Genomic DNA, 24,172 nt, shown 5'->3' on the forward strand with positions numbered 1-24,172 from the left:
TGGTACTGCTGGTAAAAGAAATAGATACAGAAGGAAGAGTGAGTTTTGGAAGAAAGAAAGGTTCGATTTTAACTATTTACAGTTTGAATACCTATAGAACATACTCAGATGACTAAGAGACAGTTGAATATATAGGAGAGAGTTCTGGTCTGGAAATAAAACTGGGAGATCATAATTGAAGCCATGAATTTACCAAGGAAGACAAATACAGTAAAACCTTGGATTGTGAGTAACTTGATCTGCAAGCGTTCTGCAAGATGAGCAAATAATTGTTTAAAAAAAATTTTTTTTAATGTTTTATTTTTGAGAAAGAGTGTGAGCAGGGGAGGGGCAGAGAGAGAGGGAGACACAGAATCTGAAGCAGGCTCCAGCCTCTGAGCTGTCAGCACAGAGTCCTGTGCGGGGCTCGAGTCATGAACTACAAGATCGTGATCTGAGCTGAATCAGATGCTTAACCGACTGAGCCACCCAGGTGTCCCAAGATGAGCAAACATTTCTAATAAATTTTAACTTGATAAACAAGTGATGTCTTGCAGGATGAATAGTTATGATGCCAAATATCACATGATCACAACTGAGCCAGTGGTTCTTGAAATTTGCTTTGATATACAAGTGCTTTGGATTACAAGCATGTTTCCAGAACAAATTCATACTTGCAAACCAAGGTTTTACTGTATATAGAAAGGTAAGGTCTTTTTAGGTACTATATGCATTTAAAGAGTGGGAAGTAGATGAGAAAAGTTGCTTGCCAGGTTTGAGCAATTTGCACAGTGGTTCAAGAAGAGTTGACTGAGCAGGTCCTGGATTTGGGGAACTTGTGAATGGTTTTTCCAGGGGTTCAAGAGATAGTGAAGCATGAAAGGTGATTGTAAGGATTTGAGAAGTAATTGTGACTTTTTGCGACATGTTTATTGCCAGTGAATGATGTGTATTATATGTGATTGTTTCTTTCTCCTCAATATACTAACATTTAAAAACCATAACTTTGATTAACTTCCTTATAAAAGTTTTTGGCCAGGTTCTGGCTTTCTGAAATGGAGTACACTGGTCACTTAATTTCTTAATGCCTCAGGAGTATCATAATTATTATTACTCAGGGCTATAATACTCCTGGGGCCTTTTGAGCCCTATTATCAATTCATTCTTGTACTGAATCTAGCATGCTTTGTTTTGTTTCCTCTGTGCCATTTGTTGCATCAAATCATTTGACATTATTATTTAAGGATCTTTTTCCTTCAAAGCACTTCATTGTTTTATGGTTTAAAATTATTAGAGGCCCCTTTAGGGATAAATAAATGCTCTTAAGTTAGCTAGCATTGTTGACTTTCATGAATCAAAAACTCCAAACCAGAAAAGCCATTTTATCATTTCTGCCATTTAACATGGGGACACCCATGTTATGTTTAAATTGCTTTTTAAGAGATTCCATGAGCTTTCTCCTCATGTAGGTTATTGGACTACTCCAAGTAATAAATCTTTTGGGGAAGTATGGGGGAAGGAGGATTAGAGGAGAAGTACTTAGTATCTGCTATAAATTTATGCAGGGAAAAAAAAAATCTGTGTTTTTAATCTTTATCCTTTGTTGTTGTTAATGTGTTATTAGTGAAAAAAAGAGAGATTTTTATGGTTGGTACAAGATAATAGATCTTACTCTGTGAAGGGCATCTTGAAGATGAGTTAGAGCTTAAAATTGAAGCTCTTTCTGAGTGATTGATTATAGGTTTGTAACTGGGCGATTAAACCTTTTTATTAATCTTGCAAATGTTCAGCTTAGATTTGTTATATCTGGTTATCACAATCAGATGGAAATGCTGCTTTTGTCCTCCATCTTGCTGAGCTTTCAGATTTTGAAACATGGTGTAATTTACTCTGAAATTCAATGATTATTTTTTTTCTCCTGGGAGCAGGCATATTTAATTACAGAAAGCTGTTTGTAATGGAATCACTTTCTTCTAACACCTAATAGCACTTTTTCAAAATTCTTATCATAATTACACTGCTGGCAAGATAACTAGTGGTAATTATATGTAGAATTAACTAATATGAGTAAAATTCCTCGTACAATGCATCTGGGACACTTCTCATTTGCTACTTCTAATTTGTGGTTTTAGGAAGTGTCTCTGGTGGTGGTTGAATGTGATCAACATTTTCTTCTCTTGTGAGCCTGAGAATCTTATTACTAGAAGATTTGGCAAAATTATAATTAGAAAAGGTCAGGCATTTGAATCTGTCTCAAGGAATGAGTTCTTTCGTATGATCAGTTTTTTTGAAAGCAGAACAGTTAACCCAAGCTACCACATTGTACAAAGATGCCCTTAAAGCTATAGGTATTCTTTCTTGCCTAATAACTAAAAAAAAAAAAAAAAAAAAAGAAAAGTGACAGGAATTTTCAAGTATAAATTTTTTTTAGCTTTAAAATGAAAATATTTTTTGAGTACCTTGAGGAATAGTATATTCTTACAGATTAGGTTACCTGTTTTTATTGAAATGAATGTCATTGAGAAAATTCTCACTGCATTTTAACCACTAACATAAACAATCTACACACAGTTGAGCAGCCCAGAGCCAGCTTTCTTAATATTTTTGAGATTTTTGCCATTTTGAGTACAAAGTAATTTGTAGAACCTTGGATACCAGTTAACTAAAATGTGAATGGTATTAGAATATATATTGGGTTGTTATTTTGTTGGAAGGTACTTAGAAGCATCCTACTTTATTGCTAAGGACACTGCTATAAAGTCCTGAGATTGTTAATAAATAACTTGAATGTCTGAAGTCTTGGAAACTAATTCTGAAGCTTAGTGTTCATGTGGCTGCTGCTATTTTAGTTAAAGGCATCTGCCTCAAAATACAGAAATTGTGAAGGGACACTGATGTGTTAGCATTATTTTGTGGTTGGAATGTAATAAACCTACTCAAATAAGCTCAATTAAGAGATATATCTATTTTATAAATCCTACAAAAGCCGATTGCTGAAGTACAGAGACTGAGCCTTATTTCCTCTGCTCCCTTTGTGGGGGAGGGTGGGACTTTTCTAGAAAAGAGGGCATACTAGGTATGATTGTTATATAGTAAAAAGAATCACTGGTGGCCCAGACATCCAGGTTATCTTTTAGCTGGAATACTTTCTTTCTGCACTCAATGGATAACTAAAGACACACATTAATGTTTAAAGGATAACATGTTTAAAGGAAACATAGCTAATGCTTGAAGGATTTACCTTCTAGTTTTTTACAGAGGATCTGTGGGAGTAGATCCTATCCTCTTTATAAATGAGTAGTGAGAAAAGGAGGGAAGAGATACCACCTCACACCTGTTAGAATGGCTAAAATTAACAACTCAGGCAACAACAGATGTTGGTAAGGATGACGAGAAAGAGGAACCCTTTTGCATTGCTGATGGGAATGCAGACTGGTACAGCCACTCTGGAAAAAAGTATGGAGGTTCCTCAAGAAATTAAAAATAGAACTACCCTGCGACCCAGCATTTGGACCATTAGGTATTTATCCAAAGGATACAGGAGTGCTGTTTCGAAGGGGCACATGCATGTACCCCAGTGTTTATAGGAGCACTATCTACAATAGCCAAAATATGGAAAGAGCCCAAATATCCATCGACTGATGAATGAATAAAGAAGAAGTTCTGTATATATACAATGGAATATAACTCGGCGATCAAAAATAATGAAATTTTTGCAACAACGTGGATGGGACTAGAGTGTGTTACGCTTAGCGAAAGAATGTCAGAGAAAGACAAATATCATATGACCTCACTCATACATGGAATTTAAGTTACAAAACAGATGAACACAAGGGAAGGGAAGCAAAGATACAAAAACTGAGAGGGAGACAAACCATAGGAGACTCTTAAATACAGAGAACAAACTGAGGGTTGCTGGTGGGGTGTTAGGTGGGGGGGAAGGGCTAAATGGGTGATGGGCATTAAGGAGGGCTCTTGTTGGGATGAGCACTGGGTGTTACATATAAGTGATGAATCACTAAATTCTTTTCCTGAAATCATTTTTACACTATATGTTAACTAACTTGAATTTAAATTTTTTGAAAAAAGTCTCAAATTTAGAGGGGCATTATTTCAACCCTCAGGTAGGCCCAGTTAGCCTCTTTTTTTAATAAAGTCTGAATAAGGTGAATTAATTCTTTTAAGATTCTAACTTCTCCCTAGAAGCTTCATTATTTTAATGCTTAATGGCAGTGATATTTCATCTTACACAGGTTTAACTTTTAAATATCCAACTATGCATATCTTACCAACAAACTGAGATCAGTGACAGTTTAAATAGTACAGACAGTTCTGCCCATCCCAGTGAGCTTATGCCTTTGGAGGCAGGAGTCTGTGTTCTGCTTTAATTAGTCCCTATGTTTTCCATAGGGTGAACATCTCATATTTAGCCCTAAAAATTATTGTACTAAATATTATTGTATATGATGATTTAAATAATTTTTAGGGGTGATTTTGTGCAAGTCTTACAGGTTATTTAGAATGGACTCTTGTGCACACTGGACTTAAGAGTTTAAAGTCAGTATGTAAAGCCAAAGTCAGAATCACTCTTGAAAATTCCCTAACTCATAAAAGACAATATAAAATCTTCTGTGCGTGCGCGTACACACACACACACACTTCTGAACATTATTATGCACCTTTAAATTGGAGAATCACTAAACTAGAGTAAAGTACTCTAGGAAAAAAAAAAGTATACAAGTGTCTGTATGTTCAGCCCATTCAGCTTTGGAGATGTAGATAAGTAAATAATTTTGCTTCTTCTTTCCTGTTGGTTTTATGTCATCCTGTTTTAAATTTTTTTTAATGTTTTATTTATTTTTTGAGAGAGTGTGAGTGGGGGAGGGGCAGAGAGAAGGAGACATAGAATCCAAAGCAGGCTCCAGGCTCTGTGCTGTGAGCACAGAGCCCAATGGGGGGCTCGAACCCATGAACCGTGAGATCATGACCTGAGCCAAAGTTAGCCACTTAACCAACTGAGCCACCCAGGTGCCCCTACTTCATTGTGTTTTAATAATAAGCTTAAGTCTTAATACTTACTAATAATTTTTGGCTGTGAGGATTATACTAGCTTGTTGAGTTTTACTTTTCTATAGAATAACTTCTGAAGTTAATTGGTTAAATTCTAAGCTTAGCTATTAAATAGGTTTGTGACGCAACCAGAGTTACTTCTGTTGTCTTTGAGGCTTATCTGTATGGCTGCATTAAACTCATTCTTTTTTTCCCCTAAATACTTTTAATATAACTATTTAGTTTAACTTGTTTGTCTCCACATTCAGGCTTACCAGACCAACCATTTTATAGGTGGACCAGCCTGATAGCAGTAGTTCCTTGTGTAGACGTCATAGAAATTGAGTCATAAAAACCTAGTTTAATCTCTTCTTTTCCCCTGCTAACAAAGGAAAACATTGGTGAAGATAAACAGAACAATTTATTAAGTAATTTGTGACTTCATATTCTTGGTTAACTTTTTTAGCAATTATTATTTAAATAATAACTATACAGAGAGCTGATATGTTTTGGAAATCTGAAAACCTAGGAAAGTAATCCTTACCCTCAAAAAGATCACAGTCTGGTAGTAAAATCTGTATATCTAAATATACAAAGTGGTTTAGATAAGACATTAGGTTCAGGCTGGTTTGAGTGGCAAAGGGTTCCTGAACATCATACTTAAACTGGTCTTTGGTAGATATAGTGGGATGGAAAAAATAAGTGAAAATGTTTCACAAAAAGGAAAGGGAAAATAAGCAAATTTCAGATGCATGAGAGATTTGGGGGTTGATAATTTAGCCATGTTTACATTGTAGTGTTCTCACTGTGGGAATAATGAGAGGTGAAATTTGAAGGCTAGAGCTGAACCTCAATATTTCCACAGCAATTGATTGCATGTTAGCTTTTTTGAACCTCAGTTTACTAATCTGTTGGATGGGATAATAATGCCTGTCTATTCTCTTACTCTTGTGAGCCTCAAAACCAGTCACATCTAAATTCTACAACTGTAGTTCCTTTGTTTTTAATCCAAGAAGAGGCTTTCCTGAGTAGGGGCATGAGTGATCAGAGTCCATACCATTTCTTCCTCACACTTGTGTTCATCCAGCTTCATCATGGAGAGAACAGGACAGCAAATGCATCCTCCATAAATGTCACCAGTAGCCTTAATGCCCTTATCTTGAAAATTGATCCTTTTGTCTCAGTCACTTGATGGTATTTTCTGATGGCAGAGTGACACCAGTATTTCCATCTGTATGGCCACATGTGTTCTGGATCCCATTCCTTTCTACCTTTTCAGAGATACTGTGCTACCTGAAACTTCATTTTTTTTCATTCCCCTATTCTCACCCTTCCTCTATATATTGGATCCTTTCTATTAGTAGGTAAATATGTTCAGGTTGTCTCTGTGTTATATATGCTATGCTATACTATGTTATATATTATATAATCTAATCACCCTCCCTTGACCATTTACCTTTCTCTATCAGTTTCCTCTTTGCTAAATTTCTCTATACAAGTACTGACACCTACTTAACCTGTGTCTAAAATCATATCCTTCTCACACCTCAGCTCATTCCAGTCTCGCTTCTACCCTCATTACTCTAACTCAAGCGGTTTCTTTGATATGTCTATAGTATTCAGAGCTATTGACCACTGACTGTTCTTTAAAAACACTTCCTTGGCTTCTCCAAGGTGTTCTGTTCATTTTCTATGTCTGGTTCTCTTCTCTGACTTCTTTGTTGGCTTATCTTTAATTGCTCATTAAATGTCGGTGTTTACAAAGCTGAATCTTAGGTCTCTTTCCCTTCCTACTGCACTCCTTTTGAGTAACATCATTCTCATTAGTTCAGTAACAACAACTCCTAAATTTGTATCTTTCACCCACACTCTCCTCTGAGGTCCAGTTCTGTATCTGGCTACCAACTTGATATTTCCATTTGGATATCTTGGAGATATCTCCGACTCAGTGTATTTATAACTGTTCCTCTTCCTTCATATCCTTTTTCACCACCAAGATTTTTTTTTTTTTTATTTTGGACTCTAGTATATGGGTGAAGGACTCAAATCTTCCTTCTACTCCTTACTAACTTTGTAACCATAGGCAATTAACCTTTCTAAGACTTAATTTCACCATCTGGAAGATGGAAAAACAGTAATTCCTATTTCAACATAAGGAAACATCAGACAAAATGAGTATATGGGATTTATGCTTCCAGCCAAATAGTAGTAACAAGAACTGAATTTACCCTTAGCCATAAACAACTAGAAAACATCCATAGGCCTCTTGTGAGGATTAAAATAAATTTATAAAGCACTTGAAATAGGACCTGGCATTAAGTAAAGCCTATTCAAGTGTTTGTATTTATTTTATTATTGAATATGGATATGATGATAAATTATGGGTAGAAGCTAAAGTGGTGAGCAAATTATGGTATTAAATGTTTATATTATTTAAAAAATTTTTTCAAACCAATACTTTTAAGCTTCCATTATAAGAAAGTAGAAGAGGAATCCCAAAACAAGCAAAAAGAAGGAAACAAAGACAAGAGCAGGAAGTAGTGAAATAGAAAAGTATAAAAATACAGAAAACCAGAAATTAAATTCTAACTTTTTAAAATGGCCAATAAGAGTGATAAAATTCTAGCCAGATTAATCAGGAAAAAAGAGAAAAGATGGATTATAATAACAGGAATGAAAGAGGGTACATGATTACAGATCCTGTAGACATCACATTGGACAACTTAGATGAAATTAGCAAATTCCTTGAAAAACACAGAACTACCAAACCTCGTTTAAGAAGAAATTGAAAGCCTGAATAGTCCTCTGTGTATGTGTGTATTAGTTTTTTTTTTTTTTTAATTTGCAATGAAAACCTTTCCACAAAAAAACCCTTGTCCTTGAAGGCTTTCCAGAGACATTTTATCAGACATTCCAAGATCAAATAATACCACTTCTACACAGAGTCTTTCAGAAAAAGAGGAGGGAACACTTCCCAACTCATTACATTCACCGTGAAAGAAAACTACAGACCAGTATTCCCTATAAAAATAAATTGAAAAACCTTCGACACAGTTTAAGCCAAGTGAATTAAAATAAAAAGGATACTTTTGACTAAGTGGGATTCATTACAAGAATACAGGTTGGTTCAACATTTGAAAATCATCAGTGTAATTCATCATATAAACCAACTAAGAAGGCAAAACTATATTATTATCTCAATAGATCCAGAAAAGTCATTTGACAAAATTCAGTACTCATTAATACTAAAAACTCTCAGTGAAATAGGCCATAAGGAGAACTTTCTTATCTTGTTAAATGGCATCTCATAAAATCCTGTCATTTACATCATACTTAGTGATGAAAGACTAAATGCTTTCTCTAAGATCAGGAACCAAGAGAATGATGTTTGTTTGCTCTTGCCACTTCTATTCTGGATTGTATGGAAATTATAGTTAGTACAGTGGGGCAAGAAAAGGAAGTCAGAGGCATCCAAGTTGGAAATGAAAAAATGAAACTGTGTATGTAGGACATCTCAAAGAATCCACAAAAAAGGCTACTAAGACTAATAAATGAGCTTTGTACAAAGTTATTATACAGAAAACTTAATTGTATTTCTATGTGCTACCAATGAACAATTGAAAATTTAAAAATTAATTAACATGAAAACATTTACAATAGCACCCAGAATATTAATACTTAAGGAGAAACTGAACAAAATTTTGCAAGGCCTATATATTGGGAACTGTAATATATATAAAGGATTACATATTATGTGATTCCATTTATATAACATTATTTAAATGAAAAAAAAATGATAGTGGTGGAAACAGATCAAACTGCCAGGGGTAGGGTTGGCAAGAAAGTGTGATTATATACAGGGATAACATGAAGGATTTTCTTTGGTGAGATGAAACACTTCTGTATTCTGATTGTGATAGAGATTACACTAATAGGTGTATGTGATAAATTTACATAGAACTGTACACACACACACAAAGTGCATATAAAAACAAGTAAAATCTGAACAATGTCCGTTTCCTTGTTGGCTAATAGTATGTACCAATGTAAACTTTCTCTATCAAATATCAATTTTTGATAATTGTACTATGGTTATGTCAAATGCTCTCATTTGAGTGAAGCTGGGTGAAGCATTGCCAGGAACTCTGTACTATTTTTGTAACATCTGTGTTGGTTTAAAATTATTTCACGGTAAACAGTTTTAAGAAAAAGACACTGTTAAGAAAATAGAAAGGCAAGCCACAGACTGGGAAAAAATGCTTGCACATCTGATAAAGGATGTATATCCAGAATATATAAATAAGTACCAAAACAATTATATTTTTAAATGGGCAAAAGAATTAGCTACTTCACACAAAAAAAAGATGTAGCATATAAGCCCATGAAAAAATGTTCAGCATTGTTAATTATTAGGAAATGCAAATGTAAGCCACAGTGAAATACCACTGTGCACCCGCTAGTAAAATGTAAAATCACAAGAAATTGGCAATCACAAGAAGGTTACTTTGCTTACTTTTGCTTACTTTTACTTACTTTGCTGGTAGGAATGAAAAATGGTATGGCCACTTTGGAAAACAGTTTGGCAATTTCTTATAAAATTAAACGTTAAGAGTCAAAAACCCCATTCCTAGGTATTTACCCAAGATGAATGGCAGGGGGAGTGTGAATGTTTATACTAGCGTTATTTGTAATAACCTCCAGACTGGCAACAATGCAAATGTCCAAATGGTATATCCACACAATGGAATACTGTTGGGTTGTAAAAAGGGATGCAGCATAGATTGTTCTGCCTAGAAAACTCCCTTATTTCCGTGTCTGGTTAACTCATAATCTGTGTTCAGATCCTGCTCAAACATCACAGCATAAAGGGAATTTTTTCTTGAGCCCAGACTAGCAGGCTTGCTTCTATCAGCATCCTGTCCTTTCCCTTCACAGCTCTTATCACAACCATAGTGATACACCAGCAGATTCTAAGCAATGTAAGGTCTCCTTATCTGTCTTAACTGCAAGTTCTGTGGATGGCCAGATGCTGAATACTATTGTGTTTTGGTACCCAACATACATTTTTACTCAGGCGTGCCGGTAAATATTGTACAGCTGATAATGTAAGTGAGTAGAGTTTTCTATTTCCTTTTTGTAGGAGTGGCAGCTGTGGCTTCTACAGAGGGTACTACTGGCTGGGTCTGCCTACTTAACCTTGGGTACTCTGCCTGCTATCCCTGCTCTGTTCTGGGGTGTTGTAGCTATCATTGCTCAGCTGCTGCCACAGGTTAGTCTAGACTTCTGCGTGCATACCATGGGCACTCCTGCTCCTGGGCCATTCTGTTCTGAGAATAAAGAGAAGCCTTTCCTTGCCATTAAGGAGGCTCTGTGCTCAGTCTCTGGCCATATGTGCAAATTACCAGAGAGCATTATTACTGTCTCCAGGCCCTGGGCCGACCTAGTTTCCAGGATAAATGTGTAGAATATTTGATGAGGGCGCTGACACCCAATGCTTCCTTCTTTTCCTCTTTTCACTTCTCTTTCTATTTCCCTACTCCAGTAGACAAGAAGGAATTCAGGTTAAGTTAAGAAATTAGTCTGGGTAACCAATACCTATATTTGATCAGCCTACGGGTATATCTAAGTGTTTAAATCATGAGCAAACTTTTTTCCTTTAAGCCTCTGGTTCCACTTAGGTAGATAGATGACACTTGTCATTTCAGACACTTCTCTCTGGGGCGTTACATGACTAGTTTTAGTTACTAATTTTGGAAGTGTTTCTCTGGCCCCTCTTTAATTTATCCAAATCATTGATCCGACTTTTCAATTGCTCTCGATTTATTTACCTTCTTTTTTAAAGCTTACACCGTTTGGACATTTTTGTTTAGTTTCTGTTTATTCTTAACGCCATCACATCTAAGAATTCTCATTAATTTTAATTTTCTCTCTTATCTGGATTGGTACAATAGCTTACTAGTTTTGCAACTAGTTTTACAACTCTTGCTCCGCCTCCTCTTGGAGTGTAATCTCCAGGTAGCAGCCAGGGAGCTGTTCAGTGGTTTCTGTCCTACTCTGGGAATTAAACTGTTAGAATCCAGTTCATGAGCTTCTACATAGTCTGGCTCTAGGGCGCAATACAGTGCCTGGCGCAGGTTAGACACTTAGTAATTCTTAGTGTTTGTTAAATTGATTCTTTGCATTGTAAGTCTAATCATCAGGATTTTGTCTTTATTTTTGTTTTTGTAGGCGTTGCCTTGCAACCACACACACAAACAGTAATTCTTTAGACTTAACTGGTTTCTAGTCTTATTGTGGGATGTGGGGAGTAGGTTGGAGCTGTCTTGCATGCATTTTGCAATAGGCCACTTCTGTCTAGAATGAGTAATAGGTATGTCAATAAATACAGCTCAAACAAGTAGAAAAAGACTTCCTTGGCTTATAATCAGGCATGTGGCAAAGAACTGTGGTCAGAACTTAGGTTATGCTTCTGAGGCCCCACAATTCAGAACAGTATATTGCTTTATTTCATATCCTAATATACTAAATGCTTTTCTCTATATATTTTCTCATTTTTAACTTTGTTATCTTTTTATTTTATTGTATAGTTTCTACCCTTCTTCTCATCCTTTCAACCATTCTAACAACATATGCATTACACCCTGGGTGTTGCTGTTGGGGGTCAGGGGCATGGTGACAGCACTGTACTGTGTTTGTTAGGTAGGGGTGATACATGCTAACCAGCTTACTTGCCTGCCAGTTGGTTGTTTCTTCCATGTCACATTAAATGAGTTTGCAAATTATGATAGTATCAATTTCTCACAAAAATTAAGTTTTCAATAATCTATAATAAATACATAAAATGACTGGTTTTAAATTTTAAACTATGGAAGTGACCTTAAAAGCATGTTTAGTTATAATTATTTGCTTTTGCTAAAATGTTTTTACAGTTTTCCAATAAGTTAAGACATGTATGCATATTAATACTAGTGACTTACAGTGAAGAAATTGTTTACCCTTGTAAAAGGTTTTGTTTTGTTTTTAACTATCAATCCTCTCCTTAAGTATGGCAGATGCTAACCAAGTTCTGAGGTATTTTTTCTTTCTATTTGTGTTTTAATGTATTTTAATGAAGTAGCTCTTTTACCGTGCTGTAGCCGTCTGTGTTACTATCAGTGAACAGAGCGAAGACTCGAATTTTAAGATTAAATACATTCATTTTGTTAACATCACATTTTGTTCCATTTTGCAGCTTCTCGGTGAATATTTGGATGAAGCCATTAAATTAATTGTTTGCCATCATGAGCAGAAGCAAGCGTGACAGCAATTTTTATAGTGTAGAGATTGGAGATTCTACATTTACAGTTTTGAAACGATATCAGAATTTAAAACCTATAGGCTCAGGAGCTCAAGGAATAGTATGGTAAGTTTTACTTCCAAAAATTAGGCAGAGAATCATTAACTGCTATCTTTTCTCCTCTTGTAATATAGATACCTTGGTAAATATTTCATTTGCTTCAAAAAAGTTAAAATAAAACTATGTTATTTAAATTAAAGCTATAACATGGTAATAATTTTGTTCTGGGTTGATGTTCTTTATTATTCATTAAACACAACTTTATAAATCACTGTCATCTTTAAGTATAAATTATGATTAAATACGTGGTCATAAGCCATGTAAAGACAAATAATCTATATCAGGAAAGAATAAGTGGCATGCTTGTTAATTCCATGTATACATCTATTCCCATAGCTACTTTAATAAGAAGCTTCACTTAATCATCATTTTCACACTACAGTGAAACTCTGGAATTTCAGAAATCTTATTTTATACTGGGGAATGAAGTGAGCTCATTTTTCATTGTATGTTTCAAAAACTCATATGTATCTTTAAAACTGATTTACAAGCTAATCTCTGCAGTGGGCGTAGGCTTTATAGATCAACATAATTCTTAATAAACTGAAATGTAGAATACTTTTTGGGACAGTTCTGCTAATGATTTTAGATCACTAAGTTAGCATAATCTAGTGCTTTGGGGAATTCTTAGCCTCGCTCTAGCGTAATTATATCTTTATTACCTTTTCTTGACCAGATTTGTCTCAGAATCTATTAAAAATCATTAAGTGTTTATGACCCTGCAGGTCTCCCCCAGGTTCCAGAAAAACACTTGCACATGTACCTAAAGAGACTATTCTTTGCAACACTGTTTATAATAACAAAAATTGTTAATAGCAGTGAGTCTATCCATGAGAATAAAAAATTGTGATATATTCATACAGTAAAATACTATACAATATTTAGGATGAACTGGAGCTGTGTTTCAACAAAGACAGTCTCAGAGTTGTAGTGTTGTTGAGTTTAAAAGGAAGATGCGGAATACATATACCTTATAATACCATTTATATATAGTTGAAAATATACAAAATAGTACCATATATTTATGGATGTATATGTATGTAGAAAGCTATAAAAACATTAATAACACCAAGTTCTTGAGAATAATGTCCATTTCCAAAAATAGAGACAAAGAAAGGGGACTTTATCTGTGAATTTATTAAAAATTCAGAGCAATTATGGTAAAATGCCAAAATCTCTCACATTTCTGTAATAGTAACAGTAGCATTTATTCTCTTTTTTGTACTCTCGAAATAATTTATAATACGAAAAATTACAGAATTTGGGTAACTTTTTTTTCATTTTTAGTATTTTGGGTAACTTTAAAAAGTAGTATTGGCTGGCTGGTTGTCATTTTAACCAACCACATTTAACGAACCACAAATTCATTGTAAAGAAAATAATGTGGTATAGTCAATACAGGAAGGATTCTGAAAGCCAGCTCATGGTTCAGATTCTAGCTTTATGATGTACTAACTTTGTGATTCATGGCAAATTAATATTGCTAAGCCTGTTTTCTCACCTGATTTACATTATTGTGAGGAATATGGTATTTATATACATACATACACACACATATATATACATACATACACATATATATATGTAATACATGAACATATATATAAAAGTATATATATAAATGTTTTTTCTGTACCTTCACTTATCCTCAGGTAAGTACATTTTGAAATTTGTGTACCAGAATTAAAAAAAAAAAAAAAAACTGCTTTGGAAGGGACCTCAAGCCATCTTAAACCAGCCTCTGTTTTGTCCTAAGGAATAAGTGTCTTCAAATATTTTGCTTATTCTTTCACAAAAGATTATTATGAAATAGACAAATATTAAGCTAAAAAGTTTTTAAACTCACTGTGTGTGTTTGTTTACTATCACTGTCAACTGAAGAAATTAATTTTTTTAAGGCATTATTTTGGACCCCAGTGATAGATGGTAAGATTCATTGGGATCTGGATTGATCTCTAATTTGTACACATTTAAGTATCAACAATTAGAAATCTAACTTCCTTGGATACAAAATAGTACAACCTACTCAGATACTTTTGAACCTCTATAGTTTAAAATGTTACTTTGATTTAACACAAAAAATTAATAGGAATGAATTTAATGGTTAAAAGTAAAACATACTTTATCTGAAACAGTCAAAACTTTTAATCATCTTTAATGACCCCTTATGTTGTGGGTGTTGTTTTTTTAATTTGGGGAGAACATATACACAAATATGGTATTTTCTAACTAAAGAGTATAATATTTATGTCTGTTTTGCTATGTGTATGCATATGTACATATATAGGAAATAAGTTATATCCTATATATTATGTATAGATGCGTCCATTTATGCCAAAGTGCTCATTTCTTAATACATATTTTTTCAGTACATTTGATACAGTGAGGTTGGATGAGAGAATAATTTTAGTCAGTAGTGTGCTCACTTTCCAAATATATAAACAGAAGTCTTCAAGTATGTTAGGTAGTCCAGTATGAAAAGCATAACCTCATGTCTTAGTCTTTTGGTCTCCGCTTTGCTTTTAACTTTCTGTCTAACCTTGGGCAAATTACTTATTAACCTCTGGTGAATAAGTGGTGAATTCAAATGATTTTAAAAGTTTCTTTCAATCATAACATTCTATAATTTTTAGATAATTTACCTTATTTGTGCTTTACTGTCTCTGGTCTGTCATTTGTAAAACATGATGTTTAGTCAGTATCATATGGTAAAGATATGAAGAGTAATGAGTATGGTGTTGCTGTATGTCACAGAATTATGTGTTTCAGTAACAGTTATGAAGCATCTTCTAATGTCCTGAAATCTAGCATTCATATCTATAGGCTTGATTTTTTAATTCCCTTCTCCAAAACAAATTTTAAATACTTTTACATTGTAAAATAACCCTTTGTATAGCTCTGTATGTATGTTCCTTCCTCTTTCTGTATTCATTTTGTTGTGTCCAAAGAAGTTGGAAGTGATCTACTTATGTCGAATTCTTCAGAAAGTATTTTGGGTAGAATTTATGACCACACGTATTCTTTAATCCTGTCTGCCCTTGGTGTAGGTGCAAAGTGAAGGATTCATCAGGCTTTAAGCTACGTATTGGGCCTGAATACTCATTAAACATTTATGCATTGAGTGCCCATTGTATGCTAGGGAAATCTTGGAGGACACCCAACTAACAAGTACAGTTTCTGCCTTCACAGTCCATTGTCTCTTTGAATCCATTAGCGTTTTAAGAAGCAGTTAACAATGCTATACATTGTTGGAATATGCTGTAATAGGTAGAGAAGAAACATGTTGCCTATCAAACACTGGAAATTGATACAGTTGCATTTATCTTTGGAGAGAGTAAGGAATCTACATGAATGTTTCATAAATTCAGTTTTGTAGATTTTAAAGCTTTGTTGTTGTTTTTGAATTTCTTGTTACAGTGCAGCTTATGATGCCATTCTTGAAAGAAATGTTGCAATCAAGAAGCTGAGCCGGCCGTTTCAGAATCAGACTCATGCTAAACGGGCTTACAGAGAGCTAGTTCTAATGAAATGTGTTAATCACAAAAATGTAAGTGAACATTTGAGAAAATGTTGTAAGTATAGATGAAATCAAGATTTGTTCGTGAATACATAACCAACAAAACTTTTAAAAATATTAGGTGCTTTAAATGCTCTTCCAATTTGAAACATTATCTAAAAGGGATATATGTCTGCAGTGTGAATTTTTCTCAATTTTATTAAATTATATCAAAAGAAAGACAGTTGATGAAATTTAGATTGTGTAGTTTTTTATTTTTCAAAAGGAGTTTTAAAAGAGGTAGGTGTTTTAGAAGAACTTGATTTAGACTTGATCTCATCTTCTACTTTTTGTTTTCTGGCAGGCTGACATTTCAGAAAACTGTAGCCTTAGCACAGAGGTGAAATTGTTCCCATTTTACTTTGACAATAGTTATTTTATTTAATATTGGATATAAAATAGAAATCATTTCTCCCTACCCCACTCCTGGTTTTTTAAGTGATGCTGATACTCACTGGTGACTTTAAGTTGAAGATAGTCAGTGATTTTATGAAGCAGTTTAGCAGAAACTGCAAAAGATACTTAAATGAAATTAGGAAAGCATTCCTAATTCTTTTTCCTAATGATTATAAAGACTTAAGCATATAACTTTGATTCGTTTTGAGAATTGTTAACACTTTGTAAAACTTACTTTCAGCATACTTTCATGATTACTTTAATGGAATGATTTTTATAAGCCAAGAGGAAATAAACTAGGAGTAAGTTATGCAAGGGACGGTTTTATGAAGTACTAAACCAAAAGCATCTGACTGGAGATGTTTTGTGGTATATTTGTCTAAAGGAGTTTATAAAATACAGTAAGCTCCATGCTTTCTGATTGCAGATAACACAGTTTACCACATTTTGAGAACTAACTGTGCAAGTTTCTGTGTACTGGAGTTACTAGTCACTGTCGGGGAAGGATGAGGCTCCTGATTTGGGGGAGCTTATTACAGTGTTATTTTGAAGACAAATAACAGAGAGTGAAATACCGAATATGATAAAGCGGTAGAGGTTTGATTGTCATATCATGGTGGGTGGAAAATAAGTGCTGAGATTTCAGGGGAGAGAAGATTGCAGTGAGCTTTCATGAAATGGGAATGCTTTGGGGAAGGGTGACCCTAGACTAATGCTTAAAAATGGGGTAAAAATTGGATTGTTAAAGAAAAAGGGCCTCCCAGAGAAAAAGAACAGCGTTTAAAAAGAGATACAGTTTAAAGTCCGTCAGTGACAGCGAAGAAGTTGTGTCACCATTCTTGTTTCGGTGGGAGCCAGCCATGTTGCTTGTCTGGGTTTTGCTGGTGGTCTTTCCCTCTCAGATGGAGCTGCTTATGCCTCTTGTAGCCTGTTTCGTGGCAATGATGGTGGTGATATTGCCTTAGTTTTGCACTGGGGACATGGCCAATAACTCCCTATTTCCTGAGCCAGCCGACTGCAAAAACAGATGGTTCCATCGACTAAATGGAGGGCATGGATAGCTTGTTTCACATAGTTAACCCTCTGCTGGGGGTGGCAAGATCCACGCAGGCAATACCCTTGGCACCTAGAAGAGTGCTGACTGACGTAGAGTAGATGCTCCTAACATATTTGTTCAGAGAATGAATATAAAACTAAATACAATTGACCCTTGAGCAAAGTGGGCATTAAGGATGCTGACCCTCTGTGTAGTTGAGATGTACATATAACTTTCAACAACCCCAAACTTAACTGCTAATAGCCTACTATTGACTGGAAACCTTACCAATAATATAAATAGTCGATTAACACATATTTTGTGCATCGCATGTATTGTATTCCTTTATTTTTTTAATTTTGAGAGAGAGCACAAGTTGGGGAGGGGCACAGGGCGAGAGAGAGAGGAGAGAGAGAGAAAATCCCAAGCAGGCTCTGCACTGTTAGTGTGGAACCTGATGCAGGGCTTAAACTCGTGAACCACGAGATCATGACCTGAGCTGAAACCAAGAGGCGGACAGTCAACTGACTGAGCCCCCCAGCCACTCCTACATGTATTGTATTCTTAAAGTAAGCTAGAAAAGAAATGTTATGAAAATCATAAGGAAAATTTTTACGCAGTACTGTACTGTATTGAAAAAAAATCCATGTGTAAGTGAACCCTCCTAGTTTGAACCCATGTTGTTCAAGGGTCACTATGTATAGGGAAACCAGGAATGATGCAATTTTTACATTCCTGATGGATGGATGTTTTTGTAATGTCTTGCCTTTTCAGCAGTTTCATGCTCTACACAGATTAATCTCTTCATTGGTCTAAACATGTTTTTTCCCACCCTCCTTTTTTTGTGGTAAAATACACATTGTATAAAACTATCTTAACCGTTTTAAACATACAGTTCAGTGGTACTAAGTGCATTCATATCGTTGTGCATTTGTTACTATTTCCATAGATGCTTTTGTATGTCCACTTGGTCACTTGTCTCTGAACACACTGGTGTGTCACCTAGCACACAGTACTTCATGTCTGATCGAATCCTTCAAGAGGAACTGAGGCTTGTCGTCTCCTCTTAACCGTGGACATTGTAATCCTGTTTGGAAGTCAGGTCACCGTTTGGTTCACATTGTCTTAGCAAGTTATTCTTTGTCACAAGCCTGCTAATAGGTCACATCTTTCCCACCTTTCACTTTCTTTTTTTCTTTATAAAGATTTTAATTTAAAGTACTGTCTATACCCAACAAGGCACTTGAACTTATTAAAACCTTGAAATCAAGAGTTGCAAGAGCCAGCCAGGTGCCCCCCCATCGTTCACTTTCTTTTTACTTTTTGCTTTTGGAGATTAAGTATATAGTACTTTCTGTTTCTCCCTAGAATTTCACATGAAATCTGGTTTCTGTTCCCAGACTGTTGGGGGTTGCTTTTTCCTTTGTTCTGACTTTTCACTTGCTGGCTTCACTTATCAATTTTGCTCAGGATGCCTTCATAATAGCTGCATTACTTCATTAGTGACCTTTGTTTATATAGCAGAAATTGTGTGTGTAACTAAAAAATTATCCATCTCTCCTGAATTCTTCATCTCATTCACATGGGTATTATGATTGGAGACATTTTCAAAATGCGTTTTGAAATCTCCGTATAGGTACTTGGTCACATTTCTGACCTGCTGCTGTTCTTTGTTGTCGTTGTTTTATTCAGAGAAGAAAGTACAGTTTCTCGGGGAATTTTTACCTGCTCCTAGTAAGTGTTACTTCTTTCACATACTTCTGTATCACCCACTTAATCAGCACTTGACTTTTGTTTGCTGTCCAGTCTATGATTGATATAATTTCCCTTCTGTTCTTTTTTGAAGGAAAAAAAAGGGCCACTGTCTGCCTTAATCTTTTATAGCACCTTTATTGAGATACAATTCACATGCTGTACAGTTCATTTAATGTGTGTAATTAAGTGGTTATTAGTGTATTCACTGATGTATATGACTACAGGCAGTTCTAGAACGTTTTCATCACCTCAGAAAGAATCTCCATATTGTGTAGCTGTCACGTTCCTATCTCCCATCCACCTTAGCTGTAAGCAACTACTGATCTCTTGTTTTTATATGCTTTTCATCTTTAGCACTTCTCTTGTACTATAGGATTTCTCAGATAAGAACAGTTTTACTATTTCTACAAGTCTGTAGATGTGCAGTTCATCTAATTAGGAGCCAGGAATTCATTCATTTAGAGCAGCTAGATGCATTCTTACTATCACTTTCCCTATCTCGAACAGATTTGTTAGACCTTTTCTGATCTGAAAATTATGTTTCTGAATTTATTCACTGAACAGATATTTGAATGCCTCTTATAAGCAAAGCTTCGTACTTAGATGAATGACATAAATTCCTCCCTCATGTAGTTTGTCTAGAAAAATATTCCCATTCCTAAGTGTATTTGTCAATAAACATTTTAAAAATGTGTGTCAGTTATCTCCCTGTGCTAGGGCTGTAAGAGGGAATAATTCTTTCCAACAAGGATCCTGGTGTGATTGGGATGAGGCTGTCATGAAAATGAGTCTATACTACAGTGTGTTAAATGCCATATTAACACATAAGACATTGTGGGAACAAGGTAAAGAGAATATTCAGCAACCCATCAAGGACTAGATAGAGGTTGTTAGACTCTACAAAAGACATCAATTTTGAAAGGAACAGAATTCAGTAGGTAAATATGACAGGTACAGGGAAGAGTATCTTTAAAGGCATTGAGAGTTTTTAAATATATCATTGTTTAAACTAATTTAGTATGGCTAAAGTATCAAATTTAATAGAGGGCTTAGCAGGAGACAAAGTGGGTTGATATTCTGTCATGGAAGGCTCTGAATATACTTCCTGCAAGGGAGTTTGGGAAATTTTTTTGCTGGTAGTAAGTTTTTGAAGAGGTGAGTAATACGATCAGGTCTTTCTTTCACCATATGATAGGCAGTAAAATGGTAGCTGGATTTGTAGAAAACCGTTGTTAGGGAACCTAATGTTAGAAGTAATTACAGCATGAACAGTCTAGATGAGATGTCAGAATCCTTTACCTGTATGGTAGCGCAGGGAATTGGAAAGAAGAGATTGAAGTTCAGACTGACAGTGGAATGGAATAGTATTCTTTTCAACATTTATTATGGTGCAAATACTGAAAACGGAGTCAAAAATTACTCTGAGCCGCCTTTGTAAAAGAGAAGGCACTCTGGAAAAGTAAAGGGTTTGGGTAGGAATGCTAATGAGTTCAATTTTGTATTCTTTAGACTTTCATGTGACATGGCAATGTGTATTTGAGACTTCTAAATTAAGTAGGGCCTTTTAATGTATATTTGGAAACTGTCCAACATAGAGATGTTTAGAGAAAAAGACATATATTGCCCCCAGGGAAAGGGTGCAGATGGAGAAAAGGATTAAAGACAGAATGGTGGGAAAGAGGGCATGTCTGTGGATGAACCAGAGAATGGACTGGGAATGAAGAAAACTGGGAAAGTTCAGTATTATGAAAAACTGAGGGCGATGGGGGAGTTAGATAAGAGCTGATGGAAGGTATTTAAAATTTGCTCACAAATTGGGGCACCTGGGTGGTTCAGTTGGTCCGACTTTGGCTCGGGTCGTGATCTCGCAGTTCCTGAGTTCGAGCCCCATGTGGGGCTTTGTGCTGACAGCTCAAAGCAGCTGCTCCACCAACCTAGAGCCTGCTTCAGATTCTGTGTCTCCCTCTCTCTATGGTCCTCCCTTACTCATGCTCTCTCTCTCTTTCTCTCTCTCTTTCAAAAATGACTAAATGTTAAAAAAAATTTTTTTAATTTGCTCACAAATTATGTAGATGATTGTATAATATACATCCTTGATAATTGAGTATTCATAAACGGAATGGATATGTGGAGCTCTTGTGTTGGTACAATTTTAAGAGCATTTTTAGGTTCACGGCAAAATTGAGAGGAAGGTACAGAGATTTCCCATATACTCTCTGCCCCCACACATGCATAGCCTCCCTCATTATTCATATCCCCCACCAGACTGGCGCATTCACTATAATCAGTGAACCTACAGTAATGTGTCCTTATTACACAGAGTCCATAGTTTACATTAGGGTTGTCTTTTGTATTGTACATTCTGTGGATTTGGACTAATGTGTAATGGCATAATATCTACCATTATAGTATCATGCAGAGTATTTCTCACTCCCCTAAAGATCCTGTGTGGTCTGGTTTTCTCCCTACCCCAAATCCCTGGCCATAAAGTTGTGTTAGGTAAAATAGAAGAGATTACTTGGGCTTAGAACATAAGATTTTTTTTTTTTAATTTTTTTTCAACGTTTATTTATTTTTGGGGGGACAGAGAGAGACAGAGCATGAACAGGGGAGGGGCAGAGAGAGAGGGAGACACAGAATCGGAAACAGGCTCCAGGCTCTGAGCCATCAGCCCAGAGCCCGACGCGGGGCTCGAACTCACGGACCGCGAGATCGTGACCTGGCTGAAGTCGGACGCTTAACCGACTGCGCCACCCAGGCGCCCCAAGATTTTAATATTCTTATACCATTGGTAGATTTTTTTTTTAACCCATGTATTTGCAGTTCCTAAATGAAAGTATTATTAAGCAGCAGTGGTGTCTAATTTTTTTGTCTCTCTGCTTTTGCCACAGATAATTGGCCTTTTGAATGTTTTCACACCACAGAAATCCCTAGAAGAATTTCAAGATGTGTAAGTGTGATAATTAAAAGTTTACATTCATACATTATTCTTAGATTGTTGCTGTGCACTTTAGCTGTCATCTTTTCTCACCCATGAAGTTACATAGTCATGGAGCTCATGGATGCAAATCTTTGCCAAGTGATTCAGATGGAACTAGATCATGAAAGAATGTCCTACCTTCTCTATCAGATGCTGTGTGGAATCAAGCACCTTCACTCTGCTGGAATTATTCATCGGGTTAGTAGAAAAAATTATCATCATGTTCTTTTTTTAATTATTGAGGTGAAATTCATGTAGCATAAAATTAACCATCTTTTAAAGGGTTCAATTCATTGACATTTAGTACATTCACAACATTGTGCAACCACCACCAATGTGATATTTCAAAATATTTTCATTGCCCCAAAAGAAAACCTCATACCCGTAAAGCAGTCAGATCCTCTCTCCGTCTCTCCCTCCCACCCCTCAGCCTCTGGCCTCATACCAATCTGCTTTCTGTGGATTTATCTCTTCTGGGTATTTCATATTAAGTGGAATCATATAATATGTGACCTTTGTCTTCTTTAACTTAGTGTAATGTTGTCAATCTCGTTCATGTTGTGGCATGTATCAATAGTTCATTCCTTTTTATGACTGAATAATATTGCAGTGTATGCATTTACTACATTTTATTTATCCATTCATCCATTAATAGACATTTGGGTTATTTTTACCTTTTAGCTTTTGTGGATAGTGCTGCTATGAACATTCATGTACAAGTATTTGTCTGAGTTCCTGTTTTCAATTATTTTGGGTATCTTCCTAGGATTGGATCATATGGTAATTGTTTTTTTAACTTTTAGAAGAACTGCCAAACTGTTTTCAATAGTGGCTATACCATTTTACATTCCTACCAGCAACATTCCGAGTAGTGAATGTTCCTAGCAGTGAACATTCTGATTTGTCCAAATCTTTGCCAGTACTTAATTGACTTTTATTCCAACCATCCTAGTGAGTACAAAGTGATATCTCCATGTGATTTGCCTTTTCCTAATGACTAAAGATGTTGAATGTTTTCATAAGCTTGTTGGTCATTTGCATATCTTCATGGGAGAAATGTCTGTTCAGGTCCTTTGCCCATATTTTGATGGGGTTATCTTTTCATTGTTGAGTTACAGAAGTTCTTTATATATTCTGGATCCTAGATACTAGACCCTTATCATATATGTGATTTGTAAATATTTTCTCCCGTTTTGTATATTTTCACTTTCTTGATATCCTTTGATGTACAGAAGTTTTTTAATTTTCATGAAATTCAAGTATCAGAATTATGTGGAACTGCTGTAAGGACAGAAACCTAGACCAATGGAATAGGACTAAGAGTCCAGAAATAAAATCACATATCTACTGCCAACTGATTTTCAACAAGGGTGCAAAAGGCCAGTTGGGAAACAATAAGTCTCTAATAAATGATGCTGGGACAACTGGATTTCCACAGGCAAAAAAATGGCTTTGGACCTTTTCTCACATCGTACACAAAAATTAACTCAAAATGGGTCAGTAACCTGAACATAAGAGCTAAAACTATAAAATTCTTAGAAGAAAATGCAAAAATAAAGGTAATTATTTGACAATGAATTCTTATAGAGGATACCAAAAGCACAATCAGCCAAAGAAAAAACTAATTTTGTAGTAAGTTTTGAAATGGGGAAGTGTGAGTCCTTTTAAATATTGTTTTGACTCTTCAGGACCCCTTGTGATTCCATCTGAATTTGATTATCAGCTTTTCCATTTCTGCAGAAAAGCCATTGGAAGTTTATTTATTTATTTTTTTAGGTTTATTTATTTATTTTTGAGATGGGGGTGGGCAGAGAGAGAGAATCCCAGGCAGGCCTGGCACTGACAGCGCAGGGGCTTAAACTCATGAGCTGAAGTCAGATGCTTAACCAACTGAGCCACCCAGGCACCCCAAGCCATTGCAGTTCTAATAAAGATTTCATTCATTGGGGGTACCTGGGTGGCTCAGTTGGTGAAGCTCCCAACTCTTGATTTTGACTCAGCCCTTGACTCCAGGGTCATGGGATT

The 24,172-nt window shown here is 35.5% G+C and overlaps 1 protein-coding gene across 5 annotated transcripts in view; it reads left to right on the forward strand.

Annotated features, from left to right (window-relative positions):
- The window catches only part of MAPK8 (mitogen-activated protein kinase 8), a 102,051-nt gene that overhangs the window by 45,837 nt on the left and 32,042 nt on the right, over positions 1–24,172 (forward strand). For 4 of the 5 annotated variants that reach the window (XM_047073076.1, XM_047073077.1, XM_047073075.1 and 1 more), the window contains 4 exons: positions 12,260–12,430; positions 15,842–15,971; positions 22,059–22,117; positions 22,207–22,345. In XM_047073076.1, coding sequence (XP_046929032.1) covers positions 12,309–12,430; positions 15,842–15,971; positions 22,059–22,117; positions 22,207–22,345 — 450 coding nt within the window. In that variant the 5' untranslated portion in view covers positions 12,260–12,308. Of the gene's footprint in view, positions 1–10,237; positions 10,298–12,259; positions 12,431–15,841; positions 15,972–22,058; positions 22,118–22,206; positions 22,346–24,172 lie in introns of those variants that run through there. The other variant, XM_047073079.1, reaches the window with a different exon arrangement.

The sequence above is a fragment of the Lynx rufus genome, unplaced genomic scaffold, assembly GCF_022079265.1.
Source record: "Lynx rufus isolate CCGP_SWC_20201006 ecotype Redwood Valley unplaced genomic scaffold, mLynRuf1.p SCAF_11, whole genome shotgun sequence".
Lineage (NCBI taxonomy): Eukaryota > Metazoa > Chordata > Mammalia > Carnivora > Felidae > Lynx > Lynx rufus.